Raw genomic sequence first — 27,801 nt, forward strand, 5'->3', positions numbered from 1 at the left:
TCATAACCAGCTTAAAACTATAAACAGGAGCTTTAAGTGGTAAACACTTATGTAAAGGTCTGCAATATACCTGTTTGAGCATACAATTATTAATTATATGCATCACATCTAAGAAAAATGTTGTCCAAGTGTAGAAAGACTTGTACTTTGTTGTGATGGAAACAGCAAAAAAACAAACTCACCAACTCCTGAGTCTCCAGCACACGATGAGGTCTGCAGCAGCAACAGGTGGATGAACATCCACATGGAGAAGATGCCAAACTCTACACAACATTTTAAAAATAGTTAAATTCGACCTTAAAGCATGAAATTTAACAAGGAAGCATTTCTACAAATAATTAAAGGACTCACCTTTCATGACTCCAACAGGTAGATTTCAAGGAGTGTTCAAAGTTAAATGTATCCTGGTGTAGAGAGACAGTTTGTCTTCTCTCTTCAAAGCAACTATGAGACCACTGAACCTGGTCTGACTTTCTGACATGAGGCAGCTGTAGTGAATGGGCGGTAGCATGGTTTCCTCTACTTCCTCTATTGTTTTTGTATTTGGTCCTTAATAATTCAAAGAAAGCCTTCTACATTTTGCACAAATACATTTGAATGTATCATTTAATACAGAACATTTCCACGCTTTGCTCTCAGTAAATGTTTATTCCAGCATGTGAAGGTTTTTCTAAGAGTTACAAGTTTTTCTGATAATTAATATTTTTGTGTGTGTTAGTCAAATGATAACACTAAAAGGAAATACAGGAAACAGGGGGGTGATAAAGGGGAAAGTCTTCTAGCTCCACCTGCTGGTAAATTGTTACAAAATTCATGCCTCACTTGTTTAAAGACAGGTAAGTTTACTACATAAGTAACAGTGAAAATATCTTTATTATAACTTCTGTTTGTGAAAGATGATAAGAATGACATTCTAAATTCTAAATTTGAAGTGAACTGCAAAACTGATTGATGTGTCCTTGTTTGTAAAAACACAGAACTTTTAAAAGACGACTGTTTGCATCTTCCTTTGTTTCCTGTCTGTTTAATATTTGCTGACTCAACTACATGTAGAGTAACTTGCTCTGATCTTAAAGTCCACACAAAATTGAGAGGGCAAGAGTAATCTGGTGAGCATTTATATAGTTTTTTGTTCATAACATGGTAAAAATCAATCCATCCACACCAAAGAGAATGAAAAAAATATGGGAACATAAGGTCAATTTGGCTTATAAGAGGAACAGGAACATTAAATAATATCACACCATCTGCCTTTTAAAGTCTGTCCATGTTATCTTTAAAGTTTAAATTAAGAGTTCATATTTTTAAATTCATGTTTTTATTAATGTTTTTTTATTCACTCCTTGTTTTATTTGTTTTAATGATTTTTAATTGGTGTATTGATTGAAATTGTTTTAGTAGTTTCTCTTTTATTCAGCTGTTATTTTAAGTTGTTCCTCTAAATTGTCTTGCTAGTTCAATGTCTCCCTTTCTTGCTTTGTTCATTATTGTTGTCTGTTTTGATAAGTGCTATATAACAAATATTATTATTATTGTTATATTCATAATCTTTGAAAGGTAACTGATTGAATTTTGAGTGAAACTTGTGGTACATAATATTGAAAACAAATGAAAAGGCAGCAAATCATCAAGAACGTGGATATTAAGATGGAAAGCTCTCCATGAATAACACTGAGTGGATGTGATAAAGTTGATAATGTTGTTGGGCAGAACTCAGGTGCACTGACTTTCACACAACTATAACATTTTGTTATAGACTTGAACAGTTTTATAAATTCAGGGACAGATAAACTACTGCAGTGATGCTACATTTTGACATTTTATACTTGTCCACACTGGTTGTACACACAACACCATGTGCACCAGAGTTATAGCACACCTGCGTTTCCAGACTTGTTTGTCTCATGTGTTGTTTCGTTTGCTTCTTGTTTTGTGCACTATTTAACAGGTGGAAAAATGTTGTTCAGTTTAATTCCCTGTTTGTGGATAAATGACAAAATCTGACCTGAACACTTTGTCGAACCTGATTCAATTCATATGTACAGATGGTACAACGTAAATGTCAAATAAATGGTGAGCCACCAAATCCTGGTTAATTCAGCGACAAACCTGCACTCATGTCTGATTTTCTGCATGTTTTGTCATTGATAAATGTGTGTTTTATTGCATCCAGCTGTACTTATCATACCTTTTCTTTTTTATTTGAATTCACTGTTTTAATATTTTACTCTCTCAAAAGCCCTTCTAAGGACAGGTGTTGTAAATTAGCATTCACTACAAACACTACGATACTTACAAGGGATGGCTGTTCTTAGTTTATCTATGTATACGGTATCTGTCCCTAACAAATAAACTATACATAAATAAATAAATAAATAATCTTCAAATGTCTAGTTTGAGATTAAGTCAGAGCTAAATAGTTCATCAAACATTAAAAGAGAGCAGCCAAAAAAATGTATTTCTGTTGGAGCATGTTCAAATATTTTTGAGGTGCTTATAAATGTTGTTGTCAGATAGGAACAGAAACTGTACTGTACAATTATCTGGTCCCATTTTTTTTTTTTTTAGTCATATTTTTTGGGCTTTTTTTGCCTTTATTTGAGAGGACGGCTGAAGAGAGACAGGAAGTGTGGGGAGTAGAGAGCAGGGGAAGACATGCAGGTGATGGTCAACCGGCGACCCCTGCGATAAGGCTGTAGCATCTGTATGTAGGGCGCTTAGACCGCTAGGCCACCAACGCCCCCTGATCCAATTTTTAAGGTTTATTTGTGACATTTCCAATGTAAAGAAACAACTCTTACTTTTTTCATAGTTCCTTATTATAATCGGGAAACATGAGGCAGTGGGCAGCAGTCCATCACAGGAAAACCTCGACACAATGATGGAAAGTTGGAGATCCAACTGTATCTCTTGATTGTACTTCCTTTAAAAATGTGAGGGAAAGAAACAAAGAGGCTTTCTTCTGTCAAAAAATGATCCAAACAATGAGTTTGAGTTGCCAGGTTCCGATCTTTGATATCTTCCCACAGAGATATAAAACTGAGCCAAACCTATGTGAGATATTTGAGTGTTGAAGTAACTCTGCTGTAATTTCCTGCATGCTGTAGCAATTTAAAGACCAAAGCCTGTCTGAAATATCCTCACAGAGATAAGTCAAAGCCTGACCCCAACATGTTCAGATAATTTATCAGCAGCTGATCCGTCTTAGCTAAACAAAAAAACACAACAGCAGTGATAAGGTTTCTCCTCTCAATCCTGTCATCTTCAAAGCCTGTGTGGTCGTGGTTCACAAATCACCTCATCACAAAACTGCATGAGCTCAGCCTTCTGTTGATTCAGACCATGACATACTAAGTTCAGATCAGAGTGTGTTAGAGAGGGTGTGTTTTTTGCAGTATCCCACAGTTAGCCAAATTTGTTGCTTCATGTTTTCAAGCATTGAAAAAATGATCTACTTCTGTAGTTATCACAATAAATGACGTGTTTGAGTCAAAAGTGACATTTATGACAGCTTCATCATACATGGCAAGAGAGAGAGAGAGCACAGAACCCCAAATGATTTGTTAGATTGTGCTAACTGTATAATTTTCCTGTCGAGACACAATAATAATGATAACCTTTGCAGAGCATTTGAGGCTTTGTAGTTTTCTTGAATTTTTTGCAAAACAATATATTAATATTATGTGTGCTTTCTGAGGTTTCCAATAAAAATGAAGGAGCACTGCTTTCCCCCTACAGTAAAAAATATCAGGGCTTCAAATGAATCTTTTTATCTTAAAAGTAGGAGCAAATGAGCAGCACTTGAATGCAGCACACTGATTGTACCCCTCTCACAGCTGTAACAGGACACTCCAGATTCAAAGTGCAAAGACAACTTACTTCTGAAACCCATCCTCAGTGGAGGCTGCATGAGCACACTCAGAGCCTACATTTGTGATATTTCTATTCTAAATGGAGGTTGAAACTTGTTCATAACTATCAGCCCTCATTGTTGTTTTTTCCCCTTCCCTTTTCAGCACTTTGCAGTATTTTGTTTAGTCTTGGAGGTTGTTTGGATGTGCAGGCACCCATACATCCATACATCACTCCACCATGTCTGTCCTCTGTGGCTTCAAACAGCAAACTGTATTTGAACTTCATTCTGTTCTCTACACATGATTGATACGAAAGAGAATGAGAAGCATCAGGAACTAATTATCAAATCATCGTTTCCCGCCTCACAAGTGCCTGAAAACTACTCCTATCTGCTCGGGGCTCAGAGACGTGCCGCTGGTTGCCATGGTGCACTTGGCGCAGGCTGCAGGCCGAGGCTCACGGCTTCCTTTAGCATTCCTGGTAATTGAGATCAGATGCTCCTGTGAGAGGAACCTGGACTGGGAGTAACCTGGAAGCATTTATTTTATGGAGAAGATGTTTAGTTAAGCCTTGCTCCCGCTCTAAATGAGCCCGGGCCTGGCTCTGTGATGAATACGATTGGTGAAAGCACTGAAGGCTGGTTCCTGACTTCTTCCTTCCCCTGGATCGGGTTACAGATTAGCACACTTCCTGTCCAGTGGTGGAACAAGCCAGTCCAACTGACGGAGCGGCGATAGGCGTACAGACGAGGGGCATCATGGGTGGGTTTCTATCAAGGTGGAGGGTCCTTATCATTTGTTAACCCTGTTAGAAGAAGCTGCTGATTGAAAAGGAGTCAGCTGGTGGTCCACCTTTAGGAATGTAGCACCCATTCATGCGGCCCTCCTGGACTAAAAGCTATATTAGTCAGTTATTTGAATATAAACAGTGAGTTTAATTACTGTTGTCTTAATCTGAAGATCTGTTTTAGGCAGGCAGAGGATTCTAAGAATAGCTGGTGAAAGATTAAGTGCCAATATTCAATGGACAAAATTAGAGATCTACAAATCATTTACTTAAAGGGGGCAGCTGTGCATTTTAGTTATCTATCTATCTCTCACTTATTTGCCAGCACTTGTTTCCACAACTCATACTAACTAGCGGCTGTAGATATCTATTTGTGTTACATATTTTACAAACTGACGTGATGCCACCTGTCAGCCACCAATCGGAAGATGCTTGGTGTTGCCTTTGTTCACTATGGTGCCTTCAAAATAGACATTACTTAGTACTATCACATTTGGTCATCACTGACAACTCTAACAGTATTTCTTGTTGGTGCTGTTGTAAAATGCAGAGCATTGTTGGAACTATCAGCAAAAAACGCTTTGTAACTAGTGTTGAATTTTAAAGGCACAACACTGTGAATAAAATGTCCCCATACATAAAAGGAACACTCAAAAGCTGGTGTCTAGTATCCGTGTCGGGAGAAATTTATTGTGATGCTGATTCTAATATATTTAATATGTGACCATGTTAGATCTGTGCAAAAGAAGCTGACATTTGTGAAAATTCTCTGGAAAAAAAATGAAGATGATTATTTTTCAAGAACGAGCTGAGGGTCTGGACCAAAGTTCATGACAATCCATCCAGTAGGTCCCGACATAATCTGGATCAAATCAGTGGACTTACTGAGTGTTAGATTGGATCTGTGTGTAAGAAGCAATGCTAGCTCACAGACAAACAGCTGGCCTATAAAGTGATACCAAGCAGTAACACTCTGAGTTGAGAAATAAAGCCAATTTAAAAGAGTAGCACACTTGAGTGTCCACTTAATGCTGGCTGCAAACGCCAACGAATCACCACCAGGTCTTGGGTCAAAATTCTCCTTTTTGGCCCTAGACCTTAAAAACATGTTTACAGCCTGGAACAAAAACAGTTCAGGTCTCTGAGGCTCATGTCTTCAGTCACACAAACACACTGAGCAGGGTGCATATGCCCTTAATTATGCATATATTTGTATAATTAAGGGCATGGCTGAGTTGACCGATAGGTGGGTGCTTTGACGCCATTTGCCAGGAGGTTTAAAGTCCACCTCAGCTCCACCTGTTTTTCCAGGTTGATCAAACGTTAGGTTGAGTCAGAATTTTTTATCGTTGGGCTCAAAACATCTCCTCATTACCCAGTGGGTGACTTCACTGAAACTTCATTCATGTTTAATACTATCTAAAAGTGATACATAGTCTACCGTGTATTTACTGCTTGTTCTAGTGACACCAAGTGGTCAGAAAACAATAACATCTTTAAGTCCAATTTTGACTCGCAGCCTGCAGACAAAAACCTTCTTTTTTTCTTTTAACTTTTAAAAATGAAAAAGCACTCCTTTATTTTTCATTACCCTACAAACAGTGTGTGTTTTATGCAGGCAGAGATTAATTTGTTCATGCACTACAGATTATAAGTCACTGGGTCCACTAAATGCGCTACTGGATGGGTTAAGGTTTCACAGTCCTCAAACTTTAACACTGGACCACATGCTGCAAATGATCAAGGATCTGTGGGAGGAGCAAGGTTTTAGCTCATTCATCAGCTGTCAGAGGGCTGGCACAGTTTAGTACAGAGTCCCCTCACTGTAATGTAGCCTTTTTTCCACATACAACACTTAAAGAGCATATGGTCCGACCTTGCAGAGTTAAGAGTGCATGTAACACAAACAGTCCTAGCTTTCATCAATCGTCTAAGAATTGATAAATTCATAACATGCCACTGGTGTTTCTGTCTGTTTCCACGCTCCACACACTCCTGCTGCATGACCTGAGCTACCTTTATCAAAACAAACAGTGAGGGAGTCCTGGTTCTGCTCCAGGTTATGGATCATTTCCAGTACTTGTTGCTAAAACACCCTTTTGTTTCTTGAACCACCTTCCACACTTTCCCTTGCTGACCAAAGTACGAGCGTGCCCGGCATCATCCACCTCTACTTGACACAGCTCAGCTCAATCGCTCTCCACCCGCAGCTGCTGGGATCAGCAGAGCGTCAGGATATTGCATTCGGCATCAAACTAAACACACAATGCTTCCTGCTCAGTAATCTCCGCATTGAGCCTATTTGATGTGACAGTTTAAACACTTGAACTCAGAGCTGGCCTGTCGGAGGAGGTTGGGTGGGCCAGAATGGGGTGTGCGTGTACTGACCTGAAGGGTTTTCCGTGATTAGGAGCCCCATTCACCTCTGATTGCTCCGGGTCACTGCAGGTGAGTGCGAGTGGTCGGAAGGAGGTAATTTTCCTCCTGGAGCTGGTTACCTGATTAAGAGAGCATGATCTGAGTCTTCAAACATATCTGGAGCTAAAGTAAAGAACTGGATCCTGATCTGAGGCGAGATTAAATCACACAGGGCTATAACAATGTGTTCTGCTCATTAAACTGAACCTTGTGTGTTTAATTTTTATGCTTTGCTGGTAAATAGAGGGAGGCGGATTTATACTGCCTACAAGAACTTGGCCTGTTTGAACAATGTTACAACTTTCCACATCTTCTCTCTATCATTGCGTATTCTGTTTCAGAACTAAGTAAGAACAAGTGCAAGAAAAGTCTGTCTCATTCCTTTGCAAAGATACAGACACCCCAGTTACGGCTGTAAAAATGATATAATTGTGTGCTTTAATTATTATAATAATAATAATTCTCTACAGTCTAAGAGGTCAATTCCCTTGAGTTGTATGAAAAGAGGTAAGATTCATCACAATACCACTAACCCTGATGCTTGTATAGATTTAGCATTCAGCTCATAGATATCAAAAGGATATGGTATATTACTTCTATAAAGATATCAGACATAGGAATGTAAAAGAGAATGAATGAAATAAAAAAGCTGCGATATCCAGACTTTAAGCCCCTATACCAATATATATAGAGTTTCTGCTTTTCAATTAAAGCAAAAATTGAAATTCCTCAAAGTGTAGTTTCCATGAAGGACCTTCAAAATGAACTTCTGCAGCAACAAACAATTAAGACACAACTTGCAAGTAGCTAGCAACCATACTGGACAGTGAAGCATTTAGCAGGTTAGCAGCTAAGATTAGGGCCACTGACTTCTTTCGTCTGACCCAATATTTCAGGTTCTGATTTCCTTTTTTTAGAATTCTTGAAAAAATGGAAAAAAAACACAACAACAAAAGAAAAACAGGTGAGATCTGAAAAAAGTAGCCTATATATTGGCCCTCATCCTCTTCCATAGCTATTTCCCTGAGACATAAACACACCCCAAAATATGTCAAACTTGCAAACACCAGATCGCAGAATAAACAACTTCAAATATAGTTTTTTTTAGCACTGCTGAAAAAGTGAATTTAAAAACACTTTCTTGACTTGGTGTAAAATTTTGATGGACTTAATCAAACATGCCTTTTGGATGTTTGCAAAGCAAGAGCCAGGGACTGTACGACACACTTAACTCTGACCACCACCATGATACATCACAACACTCTCATATGTGAGATCAATCTGTCAATTTAAGCTGTCAGTTACATAACAGGTTAGAGTGCACCTTGTTAAATGGTGCTTATTCTTGATTCAGGATCAGAAAATGTTGTAAATATGAATGTAGTTATCATTAATATAGATTATTAAATTATTAAGAATCTATAAAATTATCATTTTCAAAAATGAATCTTATGGAGGCGTCGGTTCAGCTCTGTGGTTAAGACATGTGCCCAGTGTACAGAGGCTTCAGCCCTCAAAGCAGCAGCCCCTCGGCTCAATTCCACCCTTGGCTCTTTGCCCGGTCATTCCCTTACTCCCTGTTTCCGACTCTATCCTCTGTACTATCTCTCGATAAAGGCATGACAAAGCCCCCCAAAAAATCTTAAAAAGTAAAGTGATCCCACATCAGAAACTGTTAGGGCAGATTACAATATTTTGTGCACAGCTTGCTCCCACACCCCACATGCGGCCAAAAACTGAGTTATTGCAGAATTAGGTACAAATCATTTGTGCACTCTGACATTAGGATGTGTTCTCTGTAAATTGAGTTTCATTACAAACCAAAATGAGTGTGTGGGTTTGGGATAATGCACAGACATCAGTTTATCTCTTTTGGTGTGGTAAAACAAGAAAACTGTGAATACACATTTGATATCTGACAGCACATTGGCCACTGAAGGGGTTTACTTTCACCTAGCAGAGGGAAAACACATCAGGTCTCTTTCTTCCTTCCTTTAGTGGAATCGATCAGCTGCTTCCTGGCTGTAAATAAAGAGGCATACTGTAATCCACTTGATAAATATCAAGCAGAATACTGCAATCAGCTGAAAGCAATTTGCATGTCTGTGCTGAAGCCAGCGGCTCATGATTTTCTCTCCTGTCATCTATCATGGACCACAAGCTCGGGCCAAAATACACAATACCCCCAAATTGCTGTCATATGGAGTGCAAGCTCTGAAAAAAGCCCTTCATTTTTCCTTGTCTGTACTTCAAATAAACTTGTATTTGTTAAATAACTGGAGAGGGTTTTTTTCTCTCTTGTGCAACTTTTTTCAGAGAAAGGGATGGTGTAATGTGCCATTTCCTTTGTTTGTTGAAAGCTTGGCTGCAGGATTGTAATCTAGATGGGTTTGATGTCAGAGTGGATGCAGCCTGTTGAATTTTGGACGCTGCTGGATGGCGAGTCTTCAAAATAATTCTGCAACAAGCTCCTGTGGGCAAACATACACTAGCTGGAGCTTGTATCAGATTGTCTGGTATTATTCATGTGCTTCTTCACAGCTTCAGAAAGTTAGTCCTTCTGAAAAGATTTGTTTTTAATGCCTAGCCTACATCACAAAGAGGATTTAATTCAATTAAAGGTGAAGAAGAAGAAAGGTACTTTATTGATCCCCAGGGGGGAAATTCAATTTTTTCACTCATGCTATTTTGTGCATGCTACACATACAGTTTTTTGGTATATACATACAAATGCACACACATGCAGTGAACATGCTTAGGGAGAGATGTCAGAGTGAGGATACTGCCATCAACCAGCGCACCCAGAGCAGATGGGGTTCGGTGCCTTGCTCAAGGGCACCTCAGCAGTGCCCAGGCAGGTGAACCAGCACCTCTCCAGCCACCAGTCCACTTGCCAAACTTCGTCCATGCTGGGAACCGGCAACCCTTCGGTTCCCAAACCAAGTCCCTATGGACTGAGCTACTGCCGCCACAGGTACCCCCTGATGTACCCCCAAAGCCTTCTGAGTTGACCCCAAAGCCAGTAGGCTACTCCTTCATCAGCACCATCCATCATTTCCTAAATGTGTTAAAACGTCATATTAACTAACTGGTTTTGTTTTATTGGCTACAAGCTAACAGTGTAGGCTGAATACATTACTTTCAGTAGTTTTATCAGAAGCATATTTTTAGCTAACGCTCTGGTGACCTGTTTGTTGATCACTTTCATACAGTTCCTGTTAATTCAGCACTCTCTCTTTTGAAGTCTAATGCTACTCTAAGCTAGCTAACTGCCTTTTGTGTTACTTTAAGCTGACTGTGCTTATCCATTAGGGTACGTTTAGCTCTGTATTACTTGAAGCTAACTATTTCAGTTGTTTCTCTGTAACTTTATGCAAACTGTTTAAACTGTTCATCATTGTATTATGCTCTACCCATAGACTGTAAAAAATATGGACGTAGTATCCGTGACGTCACCCATCTGTTTCTGAATGCTGTTTTGAAGCCAATCGGGAGCGGCAGCCATATTGCTTCTGTCGAGCCAGTGTGACGTAAAGAGGCGGGCTTTGAGCCTCCTAGCCAACAGCTGCAGTGTTCCTGCAGGCAGCTGAGCCTCTCATTGGAAGACTAGTAATCTCAATAACTTCAAAATTGCCGAATTAGAAAAAAATCCCCCCCCCCCCCCACAGTGAGAGGACATCGAGAAATGAGCTATTCAGACTACACTCATCTTTTGTACCAGGCTGTAAACATGTTTATTAATGCTGTAAAGATCGTCTTTTTCCCATTCATGTGTATGTGACTTCCAGTACTTCCGGAGCCAGCCTTAAGCGGATCCTCGATGAACTGCAGCTTTTAACACTTCCGCATTGACTCATATTTTTAGACCGGAGGTTGCTGCTTGGCTTTACCCTTTTGGATTGGCTTACTTTAAGCTAGCTGTATCAGCTGTTAAGCTACTTCTTGTTACATTCAGCCATTTTTTAAAACTGTATTTTACCTGTGTTGAATTTCGATAACTATTTAAGCTGTTTCTTGTTTCAGCTAACTGGTAATTTACTCACTTTAATTGTATTTTAGCTGGTCTCATTTTAGGCTGCTGGAACTGTTTCACTTTCAGCCTACTTCAAGCAAACTATCAACTGCTTGTCTGCTTGCTTGCTTGCTATTTCAACCATTAACTCATCAATCTTATTCTTCATTATAGCTTATTTTCAACGTTTTCATCTTACACTTTAATCTTATTTTCATCTTTTATCTTTCATTTATTGTTATCTAATTCAAGTGTTTCAATTTGTTTACAAAATATTTTACTGTATTTTTTGTTACTTTTACACTGTCATACATTCATCTTTACATTTTGAATATTTTAACAGCATGCTTGGCTACTATTCCAACATGTTATTCACTTTGCTAACTTTAATCTATTAGTTTTGGCAAATTCTTTCATACACTTTTTTTTTTAGAATCAGTGGGTATTGCATGTTTATGAAAGCAAGGCAACCACAGTTGCAGAGATAAATATTTTCAGGCTCTGTTCTCAGTCAGACTGGCATTAGCTCCAAGTCAAACATTTGACAACTTTCAAATGGGCTACAATGGCTTGGTGTTGAGTTCAGGACTCGCTCCACCCTACATTTTCTTTCAGCCAACATGCCAAGCAAAGCATCAGTCATCCTTCTAACGTAACTTTGTGGTGGTACTCTGGTAACAGGCAACCATTGACAGAGAGACGTAGGAACCATGAACATGTATCCGCCCCTCACCCAAAAACAATAGTAAATTGAAAGTTTTGAGAAAATCAGAAACTGGAGGCAGGACACTTCTCCTAAAGAGGAGAAGACATTGTTCATATAATATGAACAATGTCTTGAATCATATTACCCATGTAATCTTATGATCAAATGTATTATTATAACACAGACAATACTGACAAACATTGTAGGAAGGGAATTAGTAACGTAGATGTAATAAAAAGGATCATCTGATGCTAATCTGTAGCTCCTGTTTTTGTTTTGGGTTTTAAATTGAGTTTAAACAACAAAACAAACAGCTGGATTAAACTGATCTGATCTAACAAACACAACAGAACAGATAAAACACACCGTGTGCATCTGTCTGTGTGTATACATGCATCTTTGATGTTGTTGCTTGTATTTCACCCTCACACCCTTTCTAATTCATCATCATCTCTAATCCTGAAATATGTTATGGTTTTTATTAAAATCACAACTAATCCTCTGGTTGCCATAACGTAACGTATAACAAGGTTGTTCTTCAAAGTAAAGCTCTATGTAACAGAGACAGAAGTTTAGTATTATGAACATGTGGTCCTTGTGGATTTACTACAAAATCAAATTTTGGTGTTTGCGGCTGTGACTATCTGCTGTTTTGAACAGACTACAGAATATAAATTAATGTCAGAAAGGCTTATTATGTTTGTTTTAGTGTCAGACTCAAATTCTGTAACAAATGAGTTGCATAAGCTTAAAAGAGATTTGTATTGAGGGGCTGTGCAAATATTATTTGACAAAGTGAACGCTTTAGTGGAAAGGTCTGTATTACCAATGATTCATTAAGAGTGTGATCTTAGAAATCTCACCTAATCTACATCATCATTAGGATGTGGGCGGGTTTTATGGGACCTAAGGGGTTCTGTTCCAAAACCCTGATTACTGGACAGGAGTTAAACATGACTTTTGTTCTAATTCAAACCAACAACAAAACCACATAAAAACAAAACTGGTCAGCACAAAAGAGTCCATGAAGGACCTTGTTTTTATGAGTAAGAAGCTGATTAATAGGATTTATTACTCATGAGAAAACATTTGTGTTATTCAGGATAAAAAAAGAATGCATTATTTCTCCTGATAGGTAACATTTACAACACAGGAGCTCTTGACTTTTACACTCCTTGTTGAAATTCAGAAGCAGACTGTTAATGACACTCAGTCAGCAGGGAATTGTGATTACAGGAGCTCATGAGGGGGTCTTCATTTTCAGCAGGTGCGATGGACTGGTGATGTCATTACCACTTGGAATATGAGATTCTATCATCCAAAATATACAACTTAAATGCACACTACTGAACATATAATGCAGGCACAACTAACCCTGTGCTTTGCTATCAAACAATATACAAATATGTGAAAAGTAAACAAGCAATCAAGATTAAATCAAAGTCACCGCAGAAAAAAACAGTGGATTTACACAATACGCTGTGATCAAAGCGACGGTCTGAGTTGCAGCTGACAGAAGCAGCTTCTACTTTATGTTCATGATGCTAACTTACGGTATTGATGTAGCTCGGTGGGGCAGTACTCTTCTTCATCTGCCTCATCAACCTTGTTATCCTCCATATGTGGCAACAGAAAGTCTCCACCATTGTAGCGTACTTAGCAGCCTGCGGTCATCCAGCTCAGGGGACTCAGTCTTTTTCAGGAGGTGCTTGATGATGCTGCCAAAGACACCTGGAAATATAGCAGAGAGACCAATTGAGTTAATGCATTTTGAATATTTCCAAAGAGAAACAGTAGAGTATATTTAAAGGATCCATTTGTGTTTTTCTACTTAGACATTGATCCTTTGAAATCTGTGCTGTCCATTAAAAACTCTGATCTAAATCTTCCCAATAAGTGCACTTCAAGTTACTCACCGGATCATTTTGTTACACATGCATGAAGGTCAGTGTGTTATACAAGTATTGTTTTTCAACTACAACAAAATGACTCCACCTTGATGCTGGTTGAATAAGATTTTGCCCTCATGTGAACCTCTTACAGCCATCAGACGTCATACGTTGTTGACGTACCAGCCATCAAACAGTCCACTGGGGCCCATTGGATGAGTCTTAATAGCTTTAGCATGTGGCCCCTCTTTGTTTTTATTGTGGTGGTGTGCTGATCGCTCATTGTTTGTGAGGATCATGGACAGCTGGAGGAAGGGCAGGGCTGCAGGACGGAGCAGCCACACATACACTCACTCAGAGATGTCGTGTTTTGACATTCACACATTTGCAGAGCTGCACAGGATGTAACAGGTGATCCATCCTCAGATATTACCATTGTCAGGGAGCTCTTGTGCATTGCATGTTGCCAGATCATCATAGAGGAAGTATGAGAGTGCTATGATGGAATGGAACAGAACAGAAGGCAGAAGTCACACAGTTGCATTTTAACGACACAATCCATCCAAATATCATTAATGTTGTATTTATAACAGAATAAATAACTTTCATTCTTGACTTTAAAAGAGCATTTATTTAGTGGTCCTGGAGCTTCTGATTGAGAATTTTTTAAATGGCAGACATTAATTATTATAAACCTTTTATATTATTATAATCATTGTTTCAACAACATTTATTTATCTTATTTAGTTATCTATTTATTAATTGTATTTATGTGATATTTTTAACTTTAACCAGTTTTAAATAGCTTTCTACCCTTACTTATTTTATTAATTTTACTGTTTTTATTTTATTTTATTTTAAGTATTTTTTATGATTGTCTTATTATTTTACCCATCTCTGTTGTTTTCTGTTTCTCTGTTATTCTGTGAAGCACTTGGGCTGCATGCTTGTATGTATGAAAGGTGCTGTATAAATAAAATTAAGTTGAGTGAGTATTTTAAGTCTATCCAAAAAAAGGTTCAAATCCTGTTCTCCCTAGTTAATATTTCTTGGATTATACAAAAAAATAAAAAACATTGTTAAAAAATGCTTCCAGCTTCAGAACACCAAGTCCAAGCTTGTAAAAAAAAAAGCAAAATCAGTCCAAAGCCTTTCCTTTTACACAGTTTCACTGAAAAATGATAATGGAGGTAAAATAGCACTCTTCTCTTCTTTAAGTCCTCCCACTTTGTGACCAGCTCACTCACAGCTGACCCCTCGGTAATTACAGTTAATGCACAGTGCTGCTGAAGTGCGTTATACACTGACAATACAAAGAGACTGAGACAATGTTGTTCTGCTGTTAGAGATGCTTTTTAAAGTGATCAATAAGAATTAAAGTGTCATTGATTTCATGGAAACCTTCACTTAAAGTCATTTTGTTTTTAAAAGTAAAAGAAATGTAAAGCTTTATCTTCAATTTGAAACCATCGATACAAAGAAAAGAGTCACTGTGGCATTTGTAGCTGTCAGCTCACAATAAAAATTATTCTCTTCAGTCAACTTTAAGAGAGAAAAATCACAAGAACTGTAGATCATGTGTTACAAAAAAAACAGCTATATGTTTCTTTGTTCATATGAACAACTATGACATGCTGTATTACAGATAGTGTCTATGTTTGTTATGTACACTGCTCACATGAACACCAAAAATAAAATTACACATGTGAAATATTAGTATATTAAGAGCTGGATAACAACATGCTCACATGAACACGTCAAACATCAACCTCCATCTGTAACAACACAATGTTTTCACCATGTTACCATCGTCGTCACTGAGATTAGCCGTCATCAACTGAAGCAAACCTGAATCTTGATCCATAAGGCACCTGGACTTGATTTAAGTTCTTCAAAGTTGCTTTTCAGATCAAGATTTTGATCGCCATGACCCGGATGACTGAGAACCTTCACAGATGATTGAAGCAACAACATCCACTCAACCTGCAGTTCCTTAGCAAAAACATGGTCCATAATCAGCTGATCAACACTGACTTATTGCATTTCACTGGATTGATTCAACACGTAAAGTTACAGTGAGATAAAAAACTGCAAAAGTAAAATATGTTTAAGTATTCCTGACATTTAACATAATAAAACTTTAAACAAAACAAACCAGCCCCTCAAAAAAAAGGGGGGGGGGGGGGGGGGGGGGGGGGAAACACAACATGCAGCAAAGGTCAACATCAATTGAATGCCTGGAACCTCATTTACATAATCAGTTTCTTCACATTTTAAATATTCAAATATAAACCAGATCAATGTCTCTTTATGAATAATTTATCATTTTTATTCCTAAAATATGTTAATCAGAATAAATGATCATCAGCCCTCTGCTTGTTGCAGTAATATTTGTTTCAGATGACAAAAGGACAAACCATTTTTTTGCATTTTTTAGGTTTGAGTTCCTTTAGTGCAATTTTAACTATGCTTCAGTTTTGTAGCTCAACAGCAGGGATGTGGATGGAAACAAAGTGGGGGAAATCCCCTCGCTCATATTTTTTACTGTTCATGTATGGTAAAAAATAAATAAAATAGTTGCTTTGAGTTTAAAAAAAAAAATCACAATTAAGCTAATGGTGGCCACAACTTTGCATTGAGGCTGAACTTCAAAGTAGGTTCTATATAACATAGACATTAGTTTATACATAACAAACCTGCTTTTTGTGGCCCTATCCCATAATAGGCTATGTATTTTGTGTGTTTCAAGCTGACTGCTTGCCATATAAGTCAGAACAGTAAATAAGAAGCACAGTGAACTATTAATACATCACAGCTACTGTAGTTAGTAGTGGTTTAAACATACACTGGTGTTAAAATAAGACATTTTCATTTTAAAACTTAAAAGGAGAAATTATTTTCACTTTTAGACGTCTTGTGTATTTTAAAATGGACTAAAGGCTGTTGATTTTATCCTCTCTTTTATATACTACAATCAATTTAGGGAAAATTTACTTCACAGTTAGTATGCACAAGAGGAAACAAACATGTATCTATTATTAAACATCCATTTCTGAATTATGTGGCCATCTATTTTTTTGAAAACCAGCATAATAAAGCTGACGTCATTCCTATCTTTCACCCCTGTGATCCTCCATCAACTGCAATCAGAAGCACTACAGGGAAGTGATTTCAACACAGTGGGCAAACTAAAACGTGGCCTCTGGTCAGAAATCACTAACACAAGTCATTTTCCAACAGATTTTTTTTTTCTACTGCAGTCAAACAATGTACTGCAATGCATACTCTAATCGTGCAATATTTCTGTGAGTCTGTACTAAACTAGTAGTGCAGGTCCACTCTGCAGCATCACATCCTGTCTGACTGAACTGGGTGTAAACTCTTGAGTTGAGGCGGGGAGAAGAAGCCACAGCAGCACTGAGTCTGGGAGGTTCCACCAGTTTGATCACACAAAGTTAATAAAGTTGGATTATTGGGGGAAGAGAAAAGAAGACATCTTGTTTACAGAACCATGTTTGACGGGAATATTTGGATATTTCGACCGTGATGTTCTGGGAAAACTTTTACTGGACGATGATCTGGCTGCTTTGGGGAGGGTCGCCATGTATGAAGTATATGTTTTTTATTCTTATAGGAGATCTCTTCTTATTTCACAGCCTCCAATATTTATACCGTGGCTGGCAATTAACATAATGTTGCATTCCTGTTAATTTCGACGCGCTGAAGGACAACACGGACTCCGGATTGCCACCCAAACGCAGATTTTTTGGCACTTTGTGAATGCAGCTGTAATCACACAGGGGAGCCTCAAGTGCTTAAATGGGTCCATCATGAGCACGAGACAATCAAGCTCCTTTATGCTTCGAGATCAGCTGCAGTTTCTGCACATTGTCTGTTGTGAATAGACCGATCTCCAATTGAGCCTCTTCACTTTGGAGATTTTTCGATTTTCGATTATACAGCTATTGAAATTAGGATGCGCCGCCTTTTCTCTCTTAGCTTGGTGGCTCGGTTGTGAGCTCTTTTTTTTTTCTTTTTCTTATTTTTGATTGCCAGATGAAATTGACACTCGTGTTGCCACTTATCAGGCGCAGCATTTCAATCCAGCGCTAATTGCAGATATAGTGCCATCCTTTCTTTTCACTGCGTTTGATTGCATGGGAATACAGCCTCCCGGTGCGCACGAGGAGAATGATCGATCAGATATAGGGTTTTTCCCCCCCTTCTAATTGCATCAAAATGTCTTTTGTTGCCAGGGTTTAAATGCAGGAGAAACTGTTCTTCGTTGTTTTGGACCGGATATAGTGTGGGCTGGGGCAGAGATGCGTAACGCGCAGCGCGAGCTCCATCTTCTCCCCAAATAGGCAGCGTTCAAGAGCCGAAAATGGTGAGTCACACACATCTGGACCGGTTTGGTGTTCAACCTTTTGATTTCTTTATATTTAATCAATTTCAGGTTTCGATGATGACTCGTGTTGCTCTGCGTAAACTTTATTCTACCGCAATGACACCTCACAGGACTCTGGATTTGGCGCAAGTTTGATCGGACTGCACCTAAAGGCTGTGCGTTCATGATCAGGGATGATGTTGAGAGCGAAAGCTACAAAATTTAAAATAACTATCTCTAACACGCGGACTAAAGCTGATCGGTGAATCATTTTTAAACTGAGATTATTCTGTGTTAATTATAAATACATACATTTAAGAAAATCATCATTGCAGCACATGCCTGGATTTATAGGCGATCAAATAAATATCTAATATATAAATAGGTTGAAAATGTGGCATTTATTTCGTCTGAGATTTAAGCAGCCTTTCTTGCAAGACTTGATCGTCAGATGTACGCTAACTTATTGTTAGGGACTGAGATGCTTTCCGGATTAAACCTTGTGTTCAGTTTAAACCTTTAAAAGAAAACAGAAATCATCTGTAAGAGGCGATGAAACTTACTTTTCACTTTGGTGTTAACCCGTCTTCTTTGACCCAGTCTAAGTCGGAGGTGAAGAAGGAGTCCGGGGAGTGCAGTCCGTCGGAGGCCGCCTGTCTCTGCTCCCCTCCGGCGGCCAAGAACCAGTGCGCGAGCTGCGGCCTGGAGATCCACGACCGATACCTGCTCAAGGTGAGAAATTATGAGACACATTTGCAGTCTCAAAAAATAAAACATTACCCGAAGCTTTCAGAAGTAAAAACTTAATCCCATCCCGTAGACCCTTTTAATCTTTATTTATTGAATGTTTAATTTCACACAGGAGTTTGTTCAGCACAGAAAAGCGCCAAATAAGTGTGATCACTGTGCCGCATTGCAGAACAGATTCTCTCCATTGAGTGTTTTTTTCCTTAGATCTCTTTCCCTTCTATTTATTTAGAAAACAAATACAAAAATAAGTTATTTCAATTTGTATTCACTTCAATACAAATAAGGTTTAAAGTTGACTTGAAGTATCCCGATGAATGATTTAGAGTCACACACTACAGGACGTGCATCAGTCATTGAATGGATTTATGACCGTGTATCTGCAGGTGAACAACCTGAACTGGCACCTGGGCTGTTTGGAGTGTTCAGTGTGCAGAGCGTCTCTGCGCCAACACAACAGCTGCTACGTTAAAAACAAAGAAATCTACTGCAAACTGGACTACTTCAGGTAAGAGCACGCTTGTTATTCTTTATTATGTGAGCCGTTTAATACTTCAGACTTCAGAGGGATAATTTTTTCGACAAACAAGAGAAACTCGTTTAATTTAAAGTAGGTTACAATTTAACTAGAATAAACAAATATATAGAAGCCATGATGTTATAATTTCAAGAAGCATGTTTCTTTTTCTCGCACGTCAGGCCTGAATGAGGCTGTAGCTTCATCGCGTGACAGAGCTTTAATTCTGCATTTTAAATTACCGATATTAAATGGAATTTAATATTGAAATATTTTTCTTAAGTTTGTTCGAGATTTGTTCATTTTCAAAGTTATATTCATATAACCTCTTTTTCCAAGTTTATCTGCTTTCGTATTCTAGAATAAAACTGCATTTTCTATGTGCAACAAAACTTTAAGGTTAATCCTTTTATTTCGACATTAAGTCATTTCAATACAGATGTTATTTTTCCCACGTGTTCATATTAAAAACATATTTCATGATTTACAGCCTTGAAAATTACTAAATTAAAAATGTGTTTTGGAAAATATGCGCATAGACCTGCTTCTGCGCGACTAAAAGTAGGATACAGATTTTTTTATCGTCTTTGTATCCACCATTTAACATTTCAAATTATCTTAAATTATAATTAATGCATATTTGAAGAGGATTATTTGTCGGATTGACAATATGGCGTGCAGATAGAAAACATAGCACCATTTCCAAACAGAGGGCCTTATTATTCTCTACAAACCGGGTGATGTTTCAGTTTATGTACGATCGAACTCAATTGGAGTGAACGCTGAAACAAAAGCAACGACTTTCAGATTATTTGCACGTGTTGAAATCACTGAATATGATTTGTCTAATTTGTCACGTGTTGTGCCTGCTCACTGATCTTCGTCTTCTCTCTATTTCACGGGCCATGATGGACTTTTACTGAATAAGGTCTTTCCAGCTGAATCTGACACAGCAAGACCATGTCGGTGTTTCTATGAGTTTAAACTAACCTGATTGTCAGAGAAGCTGCTTGAGAACAAGATCCCATCAGTGCAAAAAATGCTACAAGGACTACTTCCCTGAACGTCACATTGCACGTCAGAGAGATTTGTTTCAGCAGACGCACGGTTGGCATCATTCATTTCTAAGATTAACTTCATTATAAGAAATCTCACTTTAGAATGCCCTGCATTAAGATCCATCAGCACATTGTTTAAGTTTCTAATGTTTCAACATTACAAAAAATGACAGTGAAAAAAGCTGCCTTTACTAAAAGCGTACTTTTTTAAAATTTAAGTGATGTCCTCTCCCCCTTTAGCTTTTGAAAATCAAACCAAAGGGTGTCTTCCACTGTGGCAGCTAGCTGGGAGAAGGTCTGACTGAAAAAAAAACAGATAATGTTAATCAAAGTCCCCTTCAGTCAAAGATCAGGGCTCACTGCAGCGAACACAAGCAGCAGTGAAACTAGTGTGAGCTTGTGCCCTGAGTTTTACCTTACAGGCTGCATCAGTGCTGGTAGAACAGTTTATTCAGATGCTATGTGTTATTGAAATATTATAGGGATAGAGAAGTAAAGAGAAAGGGTTCAAATAAAACATACATGATGCAGAAATGGGGAAACTTGCAGGTTATGTGGAGGTCTGAGGTGTTGCCTTTGGTTCAAAATCTACAGCTAAACTCCTGTTTCCTTCTACACAGAGAGAGAAACAGGCTGCTCAGAAACTCCCACCACAACGGACACACAATAACAATCATCTGCTCTGTTTTTATACAACAACACACTAAATATCACAGGACACCATGAAGGAAAGACAAAGGTTACATTTTCTACTGCTGAACAGTTTCAATTCAGTCTCAGAGCACTCTGTTGCTTTAATTTGAAGGTTAAAATAAAAATATATTGAATAGGGCTCAGTAGCTCAGTAACCTGCAGTGGACCCTCACCTGCCTGTTTCTTCTTCCTCACAGTAGGTTCGGCACTAAGTGCGCTCAGTGTGGCCGGCAGGTGTTCGCCAGCGACTGGGTGAGACGGGCTCGGGGCAGCGTGTACCACCTGGCCTGTTTCGCCTGTTTCTCCTGTAAGAGGCAGCTGTCCACCGGGGAGGAGTTCGGCCTGGTGGAGGGCAGAGTGCTCTGCCGCAGCCACTACGACATCATGCTGGACAACCTGCGCAGGGCTGCAGAGAATGGTAACAGAACCCCTGACATTCTTTCATGACCATGTTTGAGGATCAGTAACAAACTCTCAATCACTCGAGCTCTAAACTTTACAATTTTCACATTGAGATTCCTCTGAATGAGCTTTTTCCCAACCTGGAGGACAAATTGAAAGTTAGATTCTGTTTGGTCAGTACTTGTTTAGTCACTTAACTTTCTAATTGAGCTAAATATAAAAATATAAGGAGCCTTTTCCAAACATCAGACACTGGATTCTGGATGTCATCGTGTTTAATTTTCAACACAATGAACCAATTCTGAATCTTTACTCACGTTTAAAGTTCGAGACAGAGGCCTTAGAAAGTGCTTGTCCACATCAAATGAGGATGAAGAGTGTAGACCTGCTGCAAGGTTTTGTAATTTAATTTTGACTTTAAAAAACATGCATGGATTAGAGCACAGGTGGCAAAAGTACACAAATTCTTTACTCAAGTAGATTAAAAATACATACATTAGAAAAAATGACTGGCTAAAAGTAAAGAGCAGACCTTTGAAGGACATCTCTACAGACTGTTTCTGTGCTTACTGTACCTCACATCATATGTTGGATACTGTGAAACTTAAATCCTTCTAATAAACAAAATAAAATACCGAAAAATAGCAAAAATAATACAAAGAATATCTTCTTTGCTTCAATGAAAAGGTTTGAAAAAATGATCAATAATTTGTGTTGAACACATTACAGCTTAAATAAAAAGCCTTTTTTTATTTAGGGAGTAAAAATAACTATGTGTATTTGTGTTTTAATGTCAGGGGTTAAATAATGCGTTTACAGAAAAATAGATGCTCAACTTGAGTAAAGATACTTAAACTTCATGTAATTAGAGTATCAAAGTATTTGTGTTTCCTGATTAGACAACAACAGTAGAGAGGAGGAGAGGTAGAATCAGAAGCAGAGGTCTGCTGTTGTTTACTTGAATCCTAAAAGTCACATTAAACTTATTTCCTGTATTGTGACATTGACAGTATCTGTAGGAGTCTGATTTCTGCTTTGCTGTCAGAGAGCAAATGTGGGCCGTCATGATAAAAATACTCTGGACTCTGCGGTCGCTGGCAAGACAACATTTTAATTTTGCTGCAGGGATTGTTTGGACGAATGTTCATTTTCCTGACACAGACTGGAGCTGCAACAAGACCAGCCTGTAAACGTATAACTTTGTAGTTTTGTGTAACTTCACAGCATAATGATTGCTGTGATCATGCTCTCTTAAAGGGACAGGACTGACTCTGGAGGGAGCGCTGCCGTCTGATCAGGACTGCCAACCAAAACCTGCAAAGAGGGCGCGGACGTCTTTCACCGCTGAGCAGCTGCAGGTAGACTCAGCTCTGTCGTGTGTGTGTGTGTGTGTGTGTGTGTGTGTGTGTGTGTGTGTGTGTGTGTGTGTGTGTGTGTGTGTGTGTGTGTGTGTGTGTGTGTAGTGTTACCTGTTGCTTCATAGCATCTGTTGGTTGTGTGCATTCAGGTGATGCAGGGTCAGTTCGCTCAGGACAACAACCCTGACGCTCAGACGCTGCAGAAGCTGGCAGAGATGACAGGACTGAGCAGAAGAGTCATACAGGTAGGAGATAATACGACATGAAGTTACACAAAGGTGTCCATCCTCTGTGTTTAGACCCTTTAAGATGCTGTTAGATGATTAATAGAAAAAGGAGGAATTATATTATTAGCAATTGTTTTTAAAATGTATTGTGAAATACAGAAATACTTGTCAAATGAGACAATCTGAAAATGGATGATCACTCTCGGGTCGAGCTGAGTAGATTTTGTAGAAATTCAAACTATAACAACAGACAATATAGTGCTTTGATTTAAGGATATCTTGAGCCATAAAAAGCTTCCAAAAATGGACAAAGATCATTTCACCCAGAGGTCATTACTGTGATGTGAAATAATCTATGAAAAATCATTAGGACTTGTGTTCCTGCTTTGTCCCCTTGAAATCAAGCGTTATCCACCAGGTTGTCCTCCTAAAACTGCCTGATTCAAAGGATCCTTAAATACCACACAACTTGTGTCAGCCAGGGGAAACACCTCTCATGGCCTGATTCTCTAATGACCATCAGATTGACACTGAACTGCCGGTTTTGATCGTTTCAACACTTGAACTCTGACATATTCAGGTACTCTGGTAAAACAACCAGTAGTTTTGTACTTCAATGTGAGACACTTTGATTGTAGGTTTCACACTAACATCAGACCCAGTGAGGCCTGCATTAAAGGGATCAGTCTATGTCGCTGTCTAACGAAATATCAACGTTAACTGGCGTTGTGAACAAAATGAACCATCACACTTGGTCTTAACTCGTCTCCACATGTTTTCATAGACATCCAGTTGACACTTAATGTTACAGCTTTATGTTTCTATTCTCCCTGATAGAAAATGAGACTGTCCACCAAACAGTGGCTCTAATAAGTGTCTGTTAAGCAAAATATGCATGGTGTTGGATTGGGCCAATGAAGCACAGTGAAATCAGCAAAAAGGCATTATTTGATTGAAGTCAAACCTGAGGAAAGTAGCATTGAATGAGTCTATGACTATGAAGTTGCATTTTTGCCTGACTTATCTTATACTTTTTGTGTACTCCTGGTTTCTGTGTAAACAAAAAAGTATTCTAAATAAATACAACTCTTGTGGTTAACATTTTACTTAAAAGTTAGAAGTATAATAAGGAAAATGTACTTCAATTTTAAAAGTTAAGTTATTAAATGTGTCTGTTCTATATTGTTTTAATATATTAGATGAAATATGTTCTGGATTTAAGTGGAGCTAACCAAAAACAACCGTAATAGGACTCAGATTGATGATCATTCAAATGATGAATTGACCTGATTATTATGTTCACTCATAATTGGTTTACTTTTTTTTTTTTTTGTAATGTGAAGAGATCAGCCACAGTTGACCAATGAAATGTTCAACATCAAACATTATTATTATTATCAAAACAGTAGAATTGTCGGCCATTTGTATGAACTGTATAGTCTATGAAAACACATATTTAAAAAAATGCTTCATATGTTCTGTGCAAAAATCTTGAAAAGTAACAAACAACCAAAGGTGTTGGAAAAATGTTGTTAAAGGACAATATCTCACCCTGAAAGGGAGTGCAATAAGTTAATTCAATTAAATCCGCATTTTCAAATTGTGCGTATTCTAAAAAATGCTCCTAAAGATGCAAAACATCCTTAAATTAAACAATCAGAGACTCTGATAAGCACGGAACAGAAATGAGTAGATAAACAAAGCCTTGTTAAACTGAGGAGTAAAAACCTCTCTCACCACCCTCATCTAAACCTACAAATAAACAAATGGGGTTTGGTGTGCAGGAAAACAACCCAACTGTTATTTCAACAGTGTTTGAAGCAGCCTTTGTAGTGCCCTGCACGTTCACCTCCTCTGTGGTATCTCCCTCAGGTTTGGTTTCAGAACTGCCGAGCGCGGCACAAAAAGCAGCCTCATCAGAGCAGCTTCTCTCAGAGCGCTCCGCTGTCCAGGATGCCTCCATCGCTGCCAGACGACATCCACTATTCACCGTTCAGCAGCCCGGACCGACCACATCTCCTTGCCCTGCACGGATACCTGGACTGTGAGTCTCAGGCCTTAGAATCAGGGACATTATTCAAGTCATGCTGCTTTATGAATGTATTAGGCTGCTTTTCAGATTCAAATCTGAACTTTTTTCTTTAATTAATCCACCCTGCAGCTGTGGTTTCTGTGGTTATGGGACAAATTGTGCTAATTAAGGAAATGGCAAAAAAAAAATTATTCATAACATTTTTAAATATGATGGTGTTATATGAAACAATCAATATATTTAGTAAATTATGTAAAATAAGTGCCATCTACCAACTACATGTGTGAATACCCAAGCACACAACAATAAATATATATTTGACAAAAAGCAAGGAAATATTGAGTGCAATATCTAATAAAACTTTGGTCATTTTCCTTAATATATTGAATATAATATTTGTTTGAAATCGAGAATTTTACATAGCAGTATTGCTACTTTTACTTTTATTTCATTACATAAATAATCTGAAAATTACCCGCACCCTGTGTAGTTATGATAAAGACTAACAAGACAATCAGATGAGAATTTGAAGTATTCTTATTAGAACTTTAAAAATGAAAATATTCGCAAAAAATCTTTAAATGTAATAGAAGGAAAAACAACACTTTGTAAAATGTAAGCACTTGAGTTTAAATATGAAAATGGACCACAGATTGCAAAAATATTGGAAGAGGACTCTATTGTGTTGCTCCACCAGAGCTTCATTATTTTATTCCATTAAAAGGGATTTAACTTCTCTGAAACTCTGAGGGGTCTTAGGATAGAAGAGGTCAGGGTTGTAATGACATAAAGCCCTTTGCAGCACATATTTGATATGTGATTTAAGAGAAACGGGGATCCCTTTCTTCTCACTGATTGATATCCAAAGACAATATCTTCCTCTGTTGCTTCACTCGATTGGATTCATTACGTTTTTTTTTACCCCTCATCAGCAGTATGTTTTTGATCTTGATAACAGCAGCATGCTCACATCACTCCACAAACTCATGTTGTTTCTCTTCTTCATTTCCTTCATGCAGCTCATCCCTTCTCCATGCTCGCCGCTCCGGGCCACCTGACCCACCCGTCCCTCTCGTTACCACAGCTCCCCATCAGCCGCTGACCTCCTGCTTCGCCTCTCCCCCTCATCACCGCTCTATGATGTTGTGAAATTAAAATCCTGTGGGACGTACTGGCAGTAATCTGCTTTGTGTGGGAGTTTAATCCCCGGCAGGCGGCAGGGCCCTGGATGTTTCTGTTTTAAATCAAGACGGATTCTTCGCTGGATTCCTCTTTAAAGACAGCAGACTGTGGCCATTGGAGGAATTTCCCGCCTCCAGGACAAGACGGGAGTTTTGTTTTGTTTTTCTGATGCAGAGAAGACAACCACTTATTTAATTTTCTTCTTTTGATGGGACACAAAACGTTGCATCAGGTCAGGATTGTCTTTCCTTTTGTTTACCCGCCCATGCATGGTCTCTTAATTGTGCTGCTGCAAAACGAGCTTTTCAAAATGAAGAAAAAAGGAGTGTTGTGGCAGTGTTACAGTAAAACCTCAGCATTTTTTAAGTATTGTGATGAGCACATTTGTAGCTTTATTGTTGTTTGTTGTGGTGTTGTTGTCAGACAATGGAAACTCTTATTTATTCAGAACTAATCTTCACTTTTAAAAAAAAGCACTTTTAAATGTGTCTCGACATGGAATAATTCAGTGATTGTATATTGTAAATACTGCTACGGTTTAATAAAAATGTATCAGAGCTGTTATGGAAATGCTCTTATTTGAATATGGGTTGATTAATTCATGCAGAGGGCAAGACGGAGGGTGTTTTTTATGTGTTTGTGGCCCAATATGTTGGAACAAACACGTTTTCAGGTTTACAGAGCGAGATGAATCCATCTCCATGAATATCACGACACTACTTTATTCTAAGAGCTGCTAAAATCAAAAGGTCACTGTTCCTATGTTAAGTGCCTGCCGTAACCTGTTATTGAGAGCAATATCCTGCGACAAACCTGCACATCATCTCCAATTTACTTGCTGTACTTAACAGGAAATGTGATCAATGGTACTGTGGAAAGGTTTATTCACTCACAGCGCTGCCATTGATCGGGCAGTTTGTTGGCTCTGATGAGGCCCTTTAACACAGATTACCTACAGTCCTTACATTGACTGACAGCACTTAAAGAGGCTGCAATTGGAAAAATTAGTGAGATACTTTAAGTTAAAGTATATCATTACATTGCGGTTTCCCAAACCGGATCAATGATCCTTTTTTTCTGACCCCTGTAGTTAATTTGTGAGTGGACCACACCCATATGCTTGTTTCCCAATCTGTGGCAGGTAGACTTGTTAAAATGTAACCCTTTCAGTAAATCTTCAATGAAATTACACTGAATAGTAAAAGGCAAATATGTTGCTGTAGGTTGTTTAGCAGAAATACACAACATACATAATAATGCTGATAGAGATCCATTAAACAGAGCTCAAAATATAAGTATATAGCTACCCATATTTACTTTATTGTTTATAGTTTCATAAAAATACTGTCTGCTGAATACAGTATATGGCTAAAGCTAGAAGCTAGTTGGCTTAGTTAAGCATAGAGACTTGAACAAAGGGAGACAGCCAGTCTGGCTTTGTACAACAGTAGGTGTACAGGAAATAAATGTAATCCAACTTACTTTGTCCACCAATCAATAACGTATATTGTATGATTTTGCCATAACAACAT

General features: G+C 38.3%; 2 protein-coding genes across 3 annotated transcripts in view; one reads left to right on the top strand and one right to left on the bottom strand.

Moving 5' to 3' along the window:
- Positions 1–20,662, bottom strand: part of ptgs1 (prostaglandin-endoperoxide synthase 1) — a 31,038-nt gene extending 10,376 nt beyond the window's left edge. Inside the window, exons 1-4 of one of the 2 annotated variants that reach the window (XM_034693086.1) lie at positions 20,579–20,662; positions 18,617–18,776; positions 13,331–13,508; positions 183–263 (exon numbers count right to left, since the gene is read on the bottom strand). In XM_034693086.1, the coding sequence (XP_034548977.1) occupies positions 183–263; positions 13,331–13,397 (148 nt within the window). In that variant the 5' untranslated portion in view covers positions 13,398–13,508; positions 18,617–18,776; positions 20,579–20,662. Of the gene's footprint in view, positions 1–182; positions 264–351; positions 566–13,330; positions 13,509–18,616; positions 18,777–20,578 lie in introns of those variants that run through there. The other variant, XM_034693087.1, reaches the window with a different exon arrangement.
- si:ch211-236k19.2 (LIM/homeobox protein Lhx6) lies at positions 17,156–26,833 on the top strand. Its single transcript, XM_034693092.1, has 9 exons — positions 17,156–17,270; positions 17,923–18,053; positions 18,654–18,785; positions 19,187–19,308; positions 21,266–21,486; positions 22,728–22,828; positions 22,978–23,073; positions 24,928–25,099; positions 26,107–26,833. The coding sequence occupies exons 2-9, from the start codon at positions 18,051–18,053 to the stop codon at positions 26,187–26,189; spliced, it is 930 nt and encodes a 309-aa protein (XP_034548983.1). The 5' UTR covers positions 17,156–17,270; positions 17,923–18,050; the 3' UTR covers positions 26,190–26,833.
- The last annotated feature ends 968 nt before the right edge of the window (positions 26,834–27,801 follow it).

Source organism: Notolabrus celidotus, chromosome 9 (genome assembly GCF_009762535.1).
Source record: "Notolabrus celidotus isolate fNotCel1 chromosome 9, fNotCel1.pri, whole genome shotgun sequence".
Lineage (NCBI taxonomy): Eukaryota > Metazoa > Chordata > Actinopteri > Labriformes > Labridae > Notolabrus > Notolabrus celidotus.